Source organism: Amblyomma americanum, chromosome 6 (assembly GCF_052857255.1).
Source record: "Amblyomma americanum isolate KBUSLIRL-KWMA chromosome 6, ASM5285725v1, whole genome shotgun sequence".
Taxonomy (NCBI): domain Eukaryota; kingdom Metazoa; phylum Arthropoda; class Arachnida; order Ixodida; family Ixodidae; genus Amblyomma; species Amblyomma americanum.
The window spans coordinates 140,438,201-140,450,847 of NC_135502.1; the positions used below are offsets into that span (position 1 = coordinate 140,438,201).

General features: G+C 48.9%; 1 protein-coding gene across 1 annotated transcript; it reads left to right on the forward strand.

The window, feature by feature from the left end:
- Nucleotides 1-2,586: 2,586 nt before the first annotated feature.
- Nucleotides 2,587-12,412, forward strand: LOC144095538 (uncharacterized). Its single transcript, XM_077629236.1, has 4 exons — nt 2,587-3,273; nt 8,519-8,801; nt 9,343-9,431; nt 12,329-12,412. The coding sequence occupies exons 1-4, from the start codon at nt 2,650-2,652 to the stop codon at nt 12,410-12,412; spliced, it is 1,080 nt and encodes a 359-aa protein (XP_077485362.1). The 5' UTR covers nt 2,587-2,649.
- The last annotated feature ends 235 nt before the right edge of the window (nt 12,413-12,647 follow it).

The window sequence follows — 12,647 nt, forward strand, 5'->3', positions numbered from 1 at the left end:
CTAATTTACTTTTTCAGTGCAAACTTTCAATACATTCAAACCTTACAACCAATAGGATAACCAAGTTTTTTTGTTCATTATGTGGCCCACCACCAGTGCTTTATAGAGTCTAACCATTAAAGAAGGTTGATTTGTCAATTGTTCACCTACAGTTGTAGAGGTCACACTGAGACATGGAGACAGAAATGCGAAAACAAAGTGTACAGCTTGTATCTACTGGCCACGAGAGTCACGAACGACGCCAAGAAATCGTATAAGACAATACTGGCGAATGAATGAGCTGCCAAGGTTTATCTTCAGCCGCACGTAGCGTCTCTCAGCACCTGTAAGGAGGACAAATTTGTGCTTTTCCACTGCTAAAGAAAATTCAACACTTTGACGAGGTATTCTTGCATTGATGGTACGGTCTGTCAAGCTGTCAAAACTAATCGCGTGTGTTGGTAGCTGTTAAAACCAGACTGATATGTCGCCTACACACAGACATACGAACATGCCTGTAAATTTTTTTCAGGGCATCATGAAGACCAGCAGTTTCAATGTTAAGAGAACGAATGAGGAATGAACACTTCCCTGAGGCACACCTCCTCATACAGCCCATTCCGTGCAAGACGTGGTCCCCTGCCTCACTTCAATCGAATGTTCACAGATGAATGAATTATGAATCGTAGAGTATTGCTCTGTACGCCGATGGCTTCCAAACTATTTAGTATTGAGCCTTGAAGGACGCTGTCATAAGGCGTGGCTCTATAAAAAACGCCTAGTGTCGAAAGGTCAACAGCCATCTGACGTTCATTATAGCTTACCAGGTACAAGACGCTGTCTTTTGGGCACTCAAACCTGAGCGGAGTCCCATCACGCATGATGGAAGTGCCTAGCTTGCCAGCTTCTTCATCAGCTTTGCCACACAGTGTGTGAGTTACACAGGATATTTCATTTCATTGATCTACTTTCAGTGACGGTCGGAATTATAGAGAGGAGAAGATCTGTAACAAAAAACTGTGTATTAGAACGTTTATTTCCGATGAATATACACAGCACACTTGAAGGCATCGGGTGCGCTGATGGACACGACGGAGGCGGGAAGGTGGTTACAGGCCGGGCAAGTCTTTGGAACTAATGAATCGGAATAAAACCTGCAGCTCGGAACTCCTACTTTGAAGCGGTGGCCCATGGTGTACGAAAAGTACGTAGGGATCAGAAAAATCGTTTGTTTTAGGCAGTCATGGGTTATTTACATTTTCTATAAAAGGCACAAATAAAATAATCGCTGGCATAAGGAAAGATTAGGAAGATTTAATATGTTCTTCAGGAGCGTTACACAGGCTGAACGTGAGTAATTAGAAAGTACAGAACGAGCAGAGCGATTTTGGATAGATTCGAGGGCTTGTATGAGCAATTTTGTGTGGGCATCCCAGAAAAAACAGGCGTAGTCTTGTTTCAGGAGGACAAGGGCTTTATATAGAAGTAGATTTAGGGACACAGGACTAAGAAAGAAATTTCAGCCAAGAAAACAAGGTATTTGGTTGGCATTATTAGCAATGTGTTCCATATGCGTTTCCTGTGATAGGTTGGCGGAAATATAAAAGCAAAGACAGTTATAATAAGGGACAAAAATTATGGAGTGTTATTTTGGAAGTATGTGTAAGAATTCTGGTTAAGCGTACGCGTTATTCTCATTATTTTCCACTTACCAGTGCGGATCTGCTTACGATTGCTCACAGCAATATGATCTTTCATTTGTTTGTGTGCCACTGATGACGCTCACGTTTTGTGTATAAAAGAATACCCGTTTCCCCCATTGAGACCAGTTGTAAGTGCGCGCTTTGTGTTGTTGTGTCTTCATCTCGTTCTGTGAAACGTTAAGTGCGTTGAACCGCTTTGAACCACATACGAGGACCAATTCTCGCCATTTTACCAATATTTAGTTTCATAGACCAGATGTGGCACCAGGTAGAGTTGTTATCCAGAAACGTCTGAAGAGAGGTTACATATTTGCCTATATATTACACAATCATCAACGTAAAGTCTAATTTTTGATTCAGTTGAATGAGGGAGGTCGTTAATATAAATTAGAAAAAGCAGAGAACCTAGTACAGAGCCTTGAGGAGCACCTGGTGTTAGGGGACATGCAGCTGTCAAAGTCATTATTTGTAACGCACTGAGTACAGCCCCGCAACCAACACTCGATCCATTTCAGAAGATTTGTATTAAGATTTAGTTCGGAAAGCTTGAAAAAGTAGTAGCTGATGTGTCACAAAATCAAGCGGTTTTAAAAAGTCGATAAACATTCAATCCACAAATGAAGAAAAGTCCATAATGGAAAACTAATTGTTTTTATAAGCAAGCAGTTGAGTTTCGCAGGAATGGTTTTTGCGAAAAAGTGTGAAGAATCAGTTAGATTGAAGGTGAGACTTAATACTACAATATATTACTGTTGTATATGTGGTTTCGGTTTCGGTTTGGGAATCACCTTCCGCCAGAGGCACCAGTGTCGCTATGTGTATATATATGACTGTATGTGGCAATAAACCGGGATGGTTTTGGTTGCTAGCAGTTCGTGTACTTGAGAGGCACCTGCCGCTACAACATTGGCGACGAGGACGGGATCATTTCGGGGGGCGTGACTTTCGCCGCTTGCTTTCCGGCGCCATGAGCATTTCTGGACTCGCGCCGCCGCCCCCGTTCCTGCCTGTGCCTGGTCGACCTGCTGTTGCGTGGCCGCAATGGTTCCGCATCTTCGAGAACTACGTGCTTGCTTCGGGGGCCTCTGACTGCACGCCGGATCGCCCCAAAGCACTACTTCTTCACAGCCTCGGCGTAGAAGGTCAGCGCATATTTTACACATTACCACTTCTATCGTTGGACAACGTCAAGCTCGGTGAGCAAACTGCTACTGAGAAAACGCCGGTAGATAGCAAGGGCACAGGCGACACAAGGCCTGAAGTATCGTCGTACGATATCGCAGTCGCCGCTCTGCATGCTCATTTTTCGGCAACAAGCAATGTTGTTGCCGAACGGCATCGTTTCAGTAGGCGAGTTCAGCAAGCTGGTGAATCAGTGAATGAGTACATCACTGCATTTCGGGAGCTTTCTGCTACATGCTCTTTTCCTGCCGAGGAAGATTCGCTGCGTGACCAGTTCGTTGCTGGTATTTCGTCTCGGAGCTTGCGCGAGCGTCTTCTGCTTGAAGGATCGTCTCTCTCGTTCGTTAGAGCAGTACTACTGGCAAAGCAGTTTGAGCAGGCGTACAATGATCTGCAAGAATTTCCTTCTGTAGATGTTGGACGCATAAATACTCGTGGAAATACGCCTACGCGTACACCAGAATCCGACGAGAGCTCGAAGTGGTCGCACAACCGCCAGTCTCGTTGTTATCGCTGTGGTTCATCTCGGCACAATGCAGCATCAGTTCGCTGTCCAGCCAAAAGCAAGCGTTGTGACCATTGCGGTGTCATGGGTCACTTCCACTCTGTTTGCCAGAAACGAGGCTCCGCTCCGGTGCGTGAGGTAGACAGCCAAGACTCTCCAAGCGAGGAAGTTTTGAGCATTCTGGCTGTGACGACGGCCGCTCGCTCCACTGTTTACGTCACAGTTTCGATTGACCGTGCGGACATAACTTTCCTTGTAGATTCTGGGTCGTCAGTTTCCATTGTTGCACACGATCTTTTTAAGCAGTATTTTGAAGGCCAAGTACTTTTGGCCCCGACTGTTCGGTTACTCTACTATTGAAAACAGCCAATTCCGGTTCGTGGTTGTTTCTTCGCTGACGTTACGTACAAAGCTAGCACAACAAGCCTTCTTTTCTACGTCGTAGAACAAGGCACCGCACTCTTGGGTATCGATGCCATCAAGGCCCTCGGTCTACAGATTGATGGGTCCTCTCTGCAATGCCTTGAAACGACGCTAACTTCTAATTCTCGAAGGGAACAGCGCCCTGACCCGACGAAAGCCGTGCAGGATATTAACCTCCCAGAAGAATTAGTTGGCGAGTTTGGATCTCTTTTCGGTCCAGGCCTTGGCCTCGCGAAAGGTTTTGTGCATCACGTCAAAACGCGATCCACGGTGCAGCCAGTGCAATCCAAACTTCGGCGCCTTCCGCTCTCGCTACGACCATTGGTCTCGGAAGAGCTCCATCGGTTGGAAAATCCGGACGTGATAGAGAGGGTGGAGGCATCCGAATGGGTGTCACCCATTGTGGTCGTTAAGAAGAAAGAGGGAGGTATTCGCCTCTGTGTAGACCTTCGACAAGCAAACAAAGCTGTCGTGATATACAGCTTTCCCCTTCCTCGTACAGAAGAGCTATTGCATAGTTTAGTGGGGGCCACAAATTTTTCTAAGCTAGACCTCGCATCAGCTTACCACCAGGTCATGCTTCACCCTGCGAGTCGCGATTTGACCGCATTTATAACTCACGAAGGCCTCTTTCGTTTTAAACGAGTGTACTTCAGACTGGCTTCCGCGCCTTCTGCATTTCAGAGTATGATGTCCAAAGTCCTCCAAGGATGTAAGGGCGTGCTCTTCTATATAGATGACATTATAGTCTTCGGGCGGGGCCGGCAGGTGCACATAGATAACCTTGCAGCAGTACTTCAACGCATTAAAGAGGCAGGACTCAAACTGAACAGCAAATGTATCTTCGATACGCAGGAACTTTAATTTTTGGGTCACAGGATCACAGCAAGTGGTATTTTTTCGTTGGAGGAAAAGTTTGCTTCCATCAAGGATACACCGGCACCCACCAATGCAGCCAGCCTTCGATCGTTCCTGGGACTGGTCGAATACTACTCTAGGTTCGTTCCCAACTTTGCCGATATGGTTGAACCGATGCGCGTTCTGCTTCGAAAGGGACAACCATTTGTTTGGTCTGGCGAGGTAGACTCCAGTTTTCGAAAGACCAAAGAGGCACTTGCGTCCAACATAGTCCTGCGGATGTTCGATGCATCTCTTCCAGTTGTTGTTTCCACTGACGCTTCAGACTGTGGGCTTGGAGCGGTTCTCCAAAAGGTGGAGGGAGAGAAACTACACACTGTCGCCTTTGCTTCTCGAGCGCTTTCATCTGCAGAGAGGAGATATTCAGTAGGAGAACGCGAAGCGCTTGCGTGTGTTTGGGCGTGCGAGAAGTGGCATGTTTACTTGTGGGGACGCCATTTCACGTTGCTTACTGACCATCAAGCCTTGGTCGCATTGCTGTCTACTCAAGGGCCAGGAAGGCGTCCTTTGCGGATAGCACGGTGGGCGGAGCGCCTACTGCAGTACAACTATACAGTAAAGTACCGGAAGGGTTCGCAAAATCGAGTAGCAGATGCGCTCTCTCGCCTCCCTGCGTCACTTCCTCAGGAAGAAGAGACTTTACCAGATGAAACTGTATCAGTTGCCCTTATATCTTCTTGCATTACCAGGGAAGAGTTTGAACAGGCCCAGTCGGAAGACAGCACACTGCCACGAATCAAGGCCTACATTGAATCGTCCTGGCCTGCGCAAAAATCTCTGCCGGGTGAGCTTCAACCTTTCCTCAAACTTCGCGATGAACTGTCAGTGGTGGACAATTTGATTTTGCGTGGCGAACGCCTTGTGGTTCTCGCATCACTTACAGCGCGGATAATTACCGCTGCTCATGAGGCTCACCCTGGAATTGTACGAACGAAAGCACGTCTGCGAGAAAAATTTTGGTGGCCAGCCATGGACAGGCAAGTCGAGCTAGCTATTCAAACGTGTAGTATATGCCAGGCAGCGGACAAGAGCACGAAGGTTATGGCTGCACCATTGAACCCGGTCCCCTTACCAAAGGAACCGTAGCTAAAGCTTGGCATGGACATTGTTGGCCCATTTGAGAGAGCACCACACGATTGTCAATATGCGATCCCGCTGGTCGACTACTTTTCTAAGTGGCCCGAAGTATACTTTTGCAACCAAGCCACAACACGCACAGTAACAGGCTTCTTGGTGTCAGTGTTCGCACGTGAAGGTTACCCAGAGGAAATTGTTTGCGATAACGGGCCGCAGTTTTCATCTCGAGAGTTCCAAGCTTTTCTGCAGGATCGCGGCATCCGCTTGCGGCATTCGTCCGTATACTACCCGCAAGCAAACGGACAGGTAGAACGGTTCAACAGAGTTTTTGAAAGCTTTGTTCAAGTGGCTACACTCGAGCAGCGTCCCTTACGCCAAACGGTAACAGAATACTTGGGCATTTACCGTTGTACGCCGCATGCCACAACTGCAGTTGCTCCAGCACTTCTCCTGCATGGACGTCTACCAAGGACTCGGCTCGATGTCGTTGGGTATCCGTCAGCAATATTTGCAACCGACCCTACTTCAGAGCTCCACCGCCTACGCGAGCGGGTGAAGCAAAAGCAGCAATCCAGTAAACTATACACAGACGCTCGCAGGGCCGCAAGGAAAACCAAAGTGAATGTTGGTGACCTTGTACGAGTACGCAGACAAACTGCTTTTAAAGGTGACCTGGCTTTTAGCCGCCCAAGAAAAGTGATAAGAAAGCAGGGGCAATCGTCCTTCCAACTTGATGATGGAAAAACGTGGAACGCTTCAAAGTTGTCAACGATGCCACGAGCTTCTGCATCAATCTGTGGGTGGGGGGAAAGGAGTGATACAAATGACACCGCTAGGGAAAGCAGCTCACCGCCTACCTTGGAGAGACCCGTTTCAGAAGCGCCAACCGGAACTTCAGCTGTGGCTGCTGCGAAGCAGCCGCCTATGTCACCAGTGACCGGCTGTGAGCCGGAAGAGACAAATGACACCGCTAGGGAAAGCAGCTCACCGCCTACCTTGGAGAGACCCGTTTCAGAAGCGCCAACCAGAACTTCAGCTGTGGCTGCTGCGAAGCAGCCGCCTATGTCACCAGTGACCGGCTGTGAGCCGGAAGAGACTTTGCATGCCGCCAGTGGTTTCTCAGAAGCATCGGAACCTCAGCGTAGGGTACAGCCATCAAGGAACAGACGACCTCCAGACCGCTATGGACACTAAGTACAGAAAGACACGTTTTGCAGTGAACATGAACGTGTCACAATCTGCACGAGTGTTGAGTTTGCTGATGTTGTGAAATATGGACATAAATGGAGTTGTATCTTGTTTTCCTCTTTTTGTTTTATATTTTTGTATTAAGTGCATAAGACAAGCACATTGTTGTTACTGTAAATATAATTCTGTAAAAGAGCACTAACGTACTATCACTACTAAATCACTAACCCATGTAGCTGTCTTTTTTTTATAAGGAAGGGAATATGTTGTATATGTGGTTTCGGTTTCGGTTTGGGGATCACCTGCCGCCAGACGCACCAGTGTCGTTATGTGTATATATATGACTGTATGTGGCAATAAACCGGGATGGTTTTGGTTGCTAGCAGTTCGTGTACTTGAGCGGCACCCGCCGCTACAACAATTACGTATTTAGGCAACTTGCAAGGGATTGACGTTAATGAGATTGGTCTGTAGTGGGGGTCCTCTGTAGGTCGCCAGATTTATGCACCGGAACCACCTTCCCCACCTTCCAGTCATCGGGCAACGTGGCGTTCTGCATTGAGTGTGAAAAGCCATGCGACCATATTATGGATGAGTGCGTTGCATACTTTACAGAAATTCGTAGTTAACACCATCGGTACCATCTGAGGATGAAATTTTTGCAAATTGAATTAAAATTTTGAAATGCATACGCACTCGATAGGAACACGGTCATCTGGAAGAACTCATGTGCCGAAATAATAGGGAAAGCTAAAGGTGCAGCATGTAAAAGGATGATGAAAATGTGTTATTTAGGTGGATATAGCACTGTGTGCCCGGAACAAAAATCCTTGATTGTTCTTCAGGCGAACTTCTCCACATTCAGCCATGCAGATAACGTTCCAAAATTTGCATGTGTTTGGAGTAATCAAGGAAGGGTTGTACGACGATAATTGTGTTTGGCACAGACCAGGGTATGTTTATTCTCCACGGCGGAAGATTGATAGTCTAACCTTGCACTGGCATTGTTAATTTTTTTGCAAGGCCAAACCCTGCGGTTTTTTTTCAATAGGTGTTTTGAAATTAGTTTAAATGAGGACGGTCAACTCTTGCTACATATTTGCAGCATAGGAATATATTTATCAATGAGCGTGTAGCAACCCACGCGGCAGGCACTAGCGAAATGCCGAACAGGCCGAAGTTTCCCCAGCACGCGCTGATGAGTACGCCGGGGACATTGGCCAGGGGAACGCTCGGGACCACCCGAATCTGAATGGCTACCAGATTCTTGGCCGATCCCCCAGTGTGGGTATTTGCCTTCTTTTGATAGTCTAACAGCAACAACATTGGCCAGGGCCGGACGCTGCCGCCGCCGCTCCGCTGCTGTCTCCTCTTCGGCAGCCCTCAATAAATGTGGCCGCGGTCACCTTCCTGGGCAACCTGCACATCGTGGTGACCCAGCACAGCCCGAACACCCCCAAAGCCAGAGCACCGCAGCTGTACCTTTGAGTTCATACTTCGCCATAGTGCTACCACAAATAAGTGGCGCCCGATCCTGCCCCAGGACCCGTCCCGAGTACAGCTGTGGCCATTCCGCCCGCACAGCCCCATTGCTTGGTTCCCGAAAGTGGATGCCCAGCTTTATGTCAACGGCGTGGCATACCAGCTTTGGCGGTTCGTCCTTGTCAAGTGCCAGCTGCACGCCAACGTCTTCGACCAGCTCAAACTTCCGCCTCCGGACGACCACCTGTTTGATGGATTGAATGAAGCTTTTATCCGCTTTAACGGCGCTCCACTCCACTATCCTGCTGCCAGCACTGCACCACACAGTTTGACAAAGGACGCAAGTACGGTGGCAAGCACCTGTCCGACAGGGGCTCCAGCCCAGGTTCCTCGCACACTACCGCGAGTCCTCCTGCGCTATTACCGGTTGAGGTACCACACATCGAGCGCCCCATCTCTCCGGCTGGTTCTTCAACCTGTGCATCCCCTTCGTAATCGCCACCGCCTCCTGACGACAAGGCACGTTCTCCAGCGGCCGGCGCGTCACGGTTTTCGGCATCCTCATCTCTTCGTCACAACAGCCAACAGCTCCGCAGGCCTCTGCAGCGATGTCGAAGCCACGGCCAGCAGATGTTTAAGAGGCCTCGCCCAAATCCACTTCTGCTAGCCAGACTTCCAGCTCCTGCAAAGGACCGCAGAGCACTTGCAGTCACAAAAAGCAGTATGCGACGGACAAACTAGTGCGAGCAGCACCAAGCATGGCGATTTTCACCCACTCTACTTTGCGTGCCATGGACTCTGAACCAGTGCCAGCGCATCTCCTCAAGTTAAACCAGGCCACTGATGTGGGCCCTTCTTGCTCCCCACCGGTACTCGCATCTTCAGAGATGTCTGACACTAGCGTCTCGGCCATCGTCGCACGCATGTTCAACGCGAGCCCGCCGCACACGACCTCTCACCCGTTGCAGATGCAGGTTTCCACCACGCTGCAGCTTCATCAGCCGCCGTGTTTCGGACCTTCGTGACCGGCTTGTAGCCTGTGGCAAGGGCGCCACTCGTGCGGCCGGCCGCCACGTTCAAACCAATCAGTCCACGGCTGGCTGTGCGCGTGTCCCTGCAGGCTCATGCAGTCCGCCACACCCATTTCCCCGCCGCGCACCTCACTGCGCCTCTCGTAGTCATCCGCCTGGTCGCCAGGCAGCTCGAACCGGCAACAGGTGCACAACTATCGGTATCCCCGACACACCTGGTTATCCCTGCTGCGCCGCACCTGATGCGGCGGCCGGCAGCTGCTGCCCTGAACCCCCGTCACTGCGTCCACTTTGCAGGTTGTCCCACATTCTTCACTTTTCTCTAAGCGTCCCTCGACGCCCCGTGAAAGTTCGGCCACAACGCCACAGCCCAGGTCGCCCGCCTGAGCCGGGTCTTCGGACCCCGGACGCCCTGCACAAATCTTTTGACACATACCGACTACTTGTCTAAGGGGCAAACCCTGCAGTGATCCACGCGGCCGGTACTAGTGCAATGTCGAAGAGGCCGAGGTTTCCCTAGCACGCGCTAGAGAACACTCGGGACCTTGGCCAGGTGCCGGACGCTGCCGCCGCCGCTTCGCTGCTGTCTCCTCTTTGGCAGCCCTCAAAAAATGTGGCCGCGGTCGCCTTCATGAGTGACGTCCACAAGGGCTTTGACAAGTGTTTTCAGTAACTACCAGTTCTCATGCACTGCGCTTTCCAAAAACTGCGGGACGAATGCGTGAGCAAACTTTTTTCAAGCAATTTTGACAGTCTGAACGTCTGCTGTCTTCTAGTCGCAGAAAATATTTGCTTGTTTCTAAAGGCGGCATGAACATTATGGAATAGTGGAGTGGACTGTGAACTGGTCACTTAGACCTGTAAATAGAGTTAGAGAAGAATCGGAAATGTTCGCGAGGTCAAGCTCCAGCACGGTTGCACAGGATGGGGTAGCGCGAGTTGGTTCCTTTAGGAGCTGCATAGCTTAAATGTGAAGCAGAGGTCCATTAAAGCTAAGCGCTCGGATGAATTAGTGGTTACGCGAGGTTGAGAGCATTCCACGAATACATAGAAAATTGAAGACTCCCAGACGCAAAATCGGCGCTTTTGGGTATCTAGACCCAACTTTGTACAGGCAATCTCACAGCTCATCACAGAATATATAGACACAAAGCGGAGGACGATAGCACGCAAAAAAATTACATCATGATGCAATATACAAACGTTAGCGCAAAATAAGAAACATTCACAAGAACGGTGTTGAGGACAACGCACTTCGCGTCCAACGTTTGTACATAGAACTATGCACCAACTAGCCAGCAACAAGTGTTACTTGAAACATCATGATGGTTTCAGGTAACATATGTGAAGAAATTGAAGTTCTGATTGCATCGGGATAACTCAAGAACTGACTTCAAGAACGACAATAACGATACCACCCCTTGATCGGTCAGGCCGATCATGTCTGCGCACTGTATATTTATTTAACAGGAAAATAGTTCGCAACCGTTGACTCTAATTGACAAAGAAGTCTCAACTAAAACGCGATATCTGCTATCAGATATCACGATGATCGAATATCAGAGATATCAGATGATATCAGGCCACATCGGCCGTCTTTTTCTAGGCACCGGAACAACACAAGCACCTTCCATGACGGTAGAACGGCGCTGTTCATTCGAACATGACTGAAGGAGTTCAGGAACGCATTCATGTTGTCAAGAGAAAGGTTCTGTAGCATTTACTTGGTAATACCGTCGAAACCAGGTGCATACCGACGCCGTAGGCCACACAGGGTTGTCCGCATTTCTATTATCGTCAACAAGAAGTCAATGGCAGACGCAGAAGGTACACGACTAGCACTGTGGCGAATTCCAGAGGTTGCAGATAAGCACCTGCAAGTTTCTCAGCCAAACGCGAAACAGGCTTTTGTTTGCGTAATGTGAGAGCGCCAAAAAGTTCAGAAGGACGTGATTCAATAAGCAAGACTCCCAATCGCTCATTATGTTCTCGTCAGGAGAGAGAATGCCGCCAAGTTGGTACATAAGGAAGCCCATTCAGGCCTGCAGTTCCCCACTTGTCCTCGTACGCCTAACATGCTACTGACGTGGTAAACAGCACTGCAAATAAATTTAGCGAGCTGTATTTGTTCTTCGCCTTCAGGTAGCTGAATATTTCAGAGCTGTATCATGGTCCCTTCGTATGAATAGGTACCACTAGCACTCTGAATTTATTTGTGAGTAGAAGTGTTCAGCGGTGCCGCAAGAGCCGCACCTATAAAAGCGATTGATTTCCTGCTCACAGCGCACTATTGTTCTCTATACATACACATATTGCTGGCGATGACCACGAGGATATCTTTTCTCCTTTTAGGGTGTGCTTCTTAGATTCTTTTCACTCACCTGATTATTCTCAGTGTTTGTATTACACCCACGAAAGTTATCGGGGCAACTGTCGTTCCAATTTTTTAAGTAAGCAAACTTCTTTGTGCAGCGCTCTAGCTAGCGTGGTGTGCTGTTCACAGGTCAAAAACACTGCGGGTATTTCTGGCATGCCCAAATACTTAAAATCCTTACAGTTGTAGCAGACACATTTCGTGTAGTGTGCTTGCTTTCTTGCTATGCACCTCGCTTGCAGTCGTCACAAAGCGGAATGCGCACGTAGTCCTAGACAGAGGCGCCTGCACAGTATGCTTTTAAAACTGGCCATCGTACGTTTTCCTACTGAAACGATCATTCATAAATGGAAATTTCTAGTAGATTACTATAATGTACATTTACAGCTTGTCCGCCCGAAGCCAACATAAATCGGGCCGTGCCAGCAATTGTTCATTGTGAAGGCTGGCGTCTCTGCTGTTTTAGACTCCCGAGTCCGGCATGCTGTGCAAGGTGTCTGAGAAGGCGTCAGAACTGGCCCTTATAAGCAACGGCATCGGCGACGTGTAAATTGCGCTGGATCGCCTTCTCTGGCTGGCATTCGACGGCTCTGCTCAATGTAAGGGGAACACTCCGCTGAAAAGAAAGCCGGGGAGCAAGATCGGCATCTCTTTTCACAGGTGGCATTGCAGCTTTTTGTAATTATGTCGGGCGGACGCCAGAGCTCGCCGTTAGGACGTGGTTAAGTTCGCGCCCTCATAAATCTATCTGTCTGTCTAGCAGGCAGCAAGGCGGAAATTTGGGC

Coding starts and splice junctions, on each gene's coding strand:
- LOC144095538 (XM_077629236.1), top strand. CDS start 2,650: ATGAGCATTTCTGGACTCGCGCCGCCGCCCCCGTTCCTGCCTGTGCCT. Junction 8,802..9,342: donor CAGTTTGACAAAGGACGCAA/GTACGGTGGCAA, acceptor TCGCATCTTCAG/AGATGTCTGACACTAGCGTC. Junction 9,432..12,328: donor CTCACCCGTTGCAGATGCAG/GTTTCCACCACG, acceptor CTGCTGTTTTAG/ACTCCCGAGTCCGGCATGCT.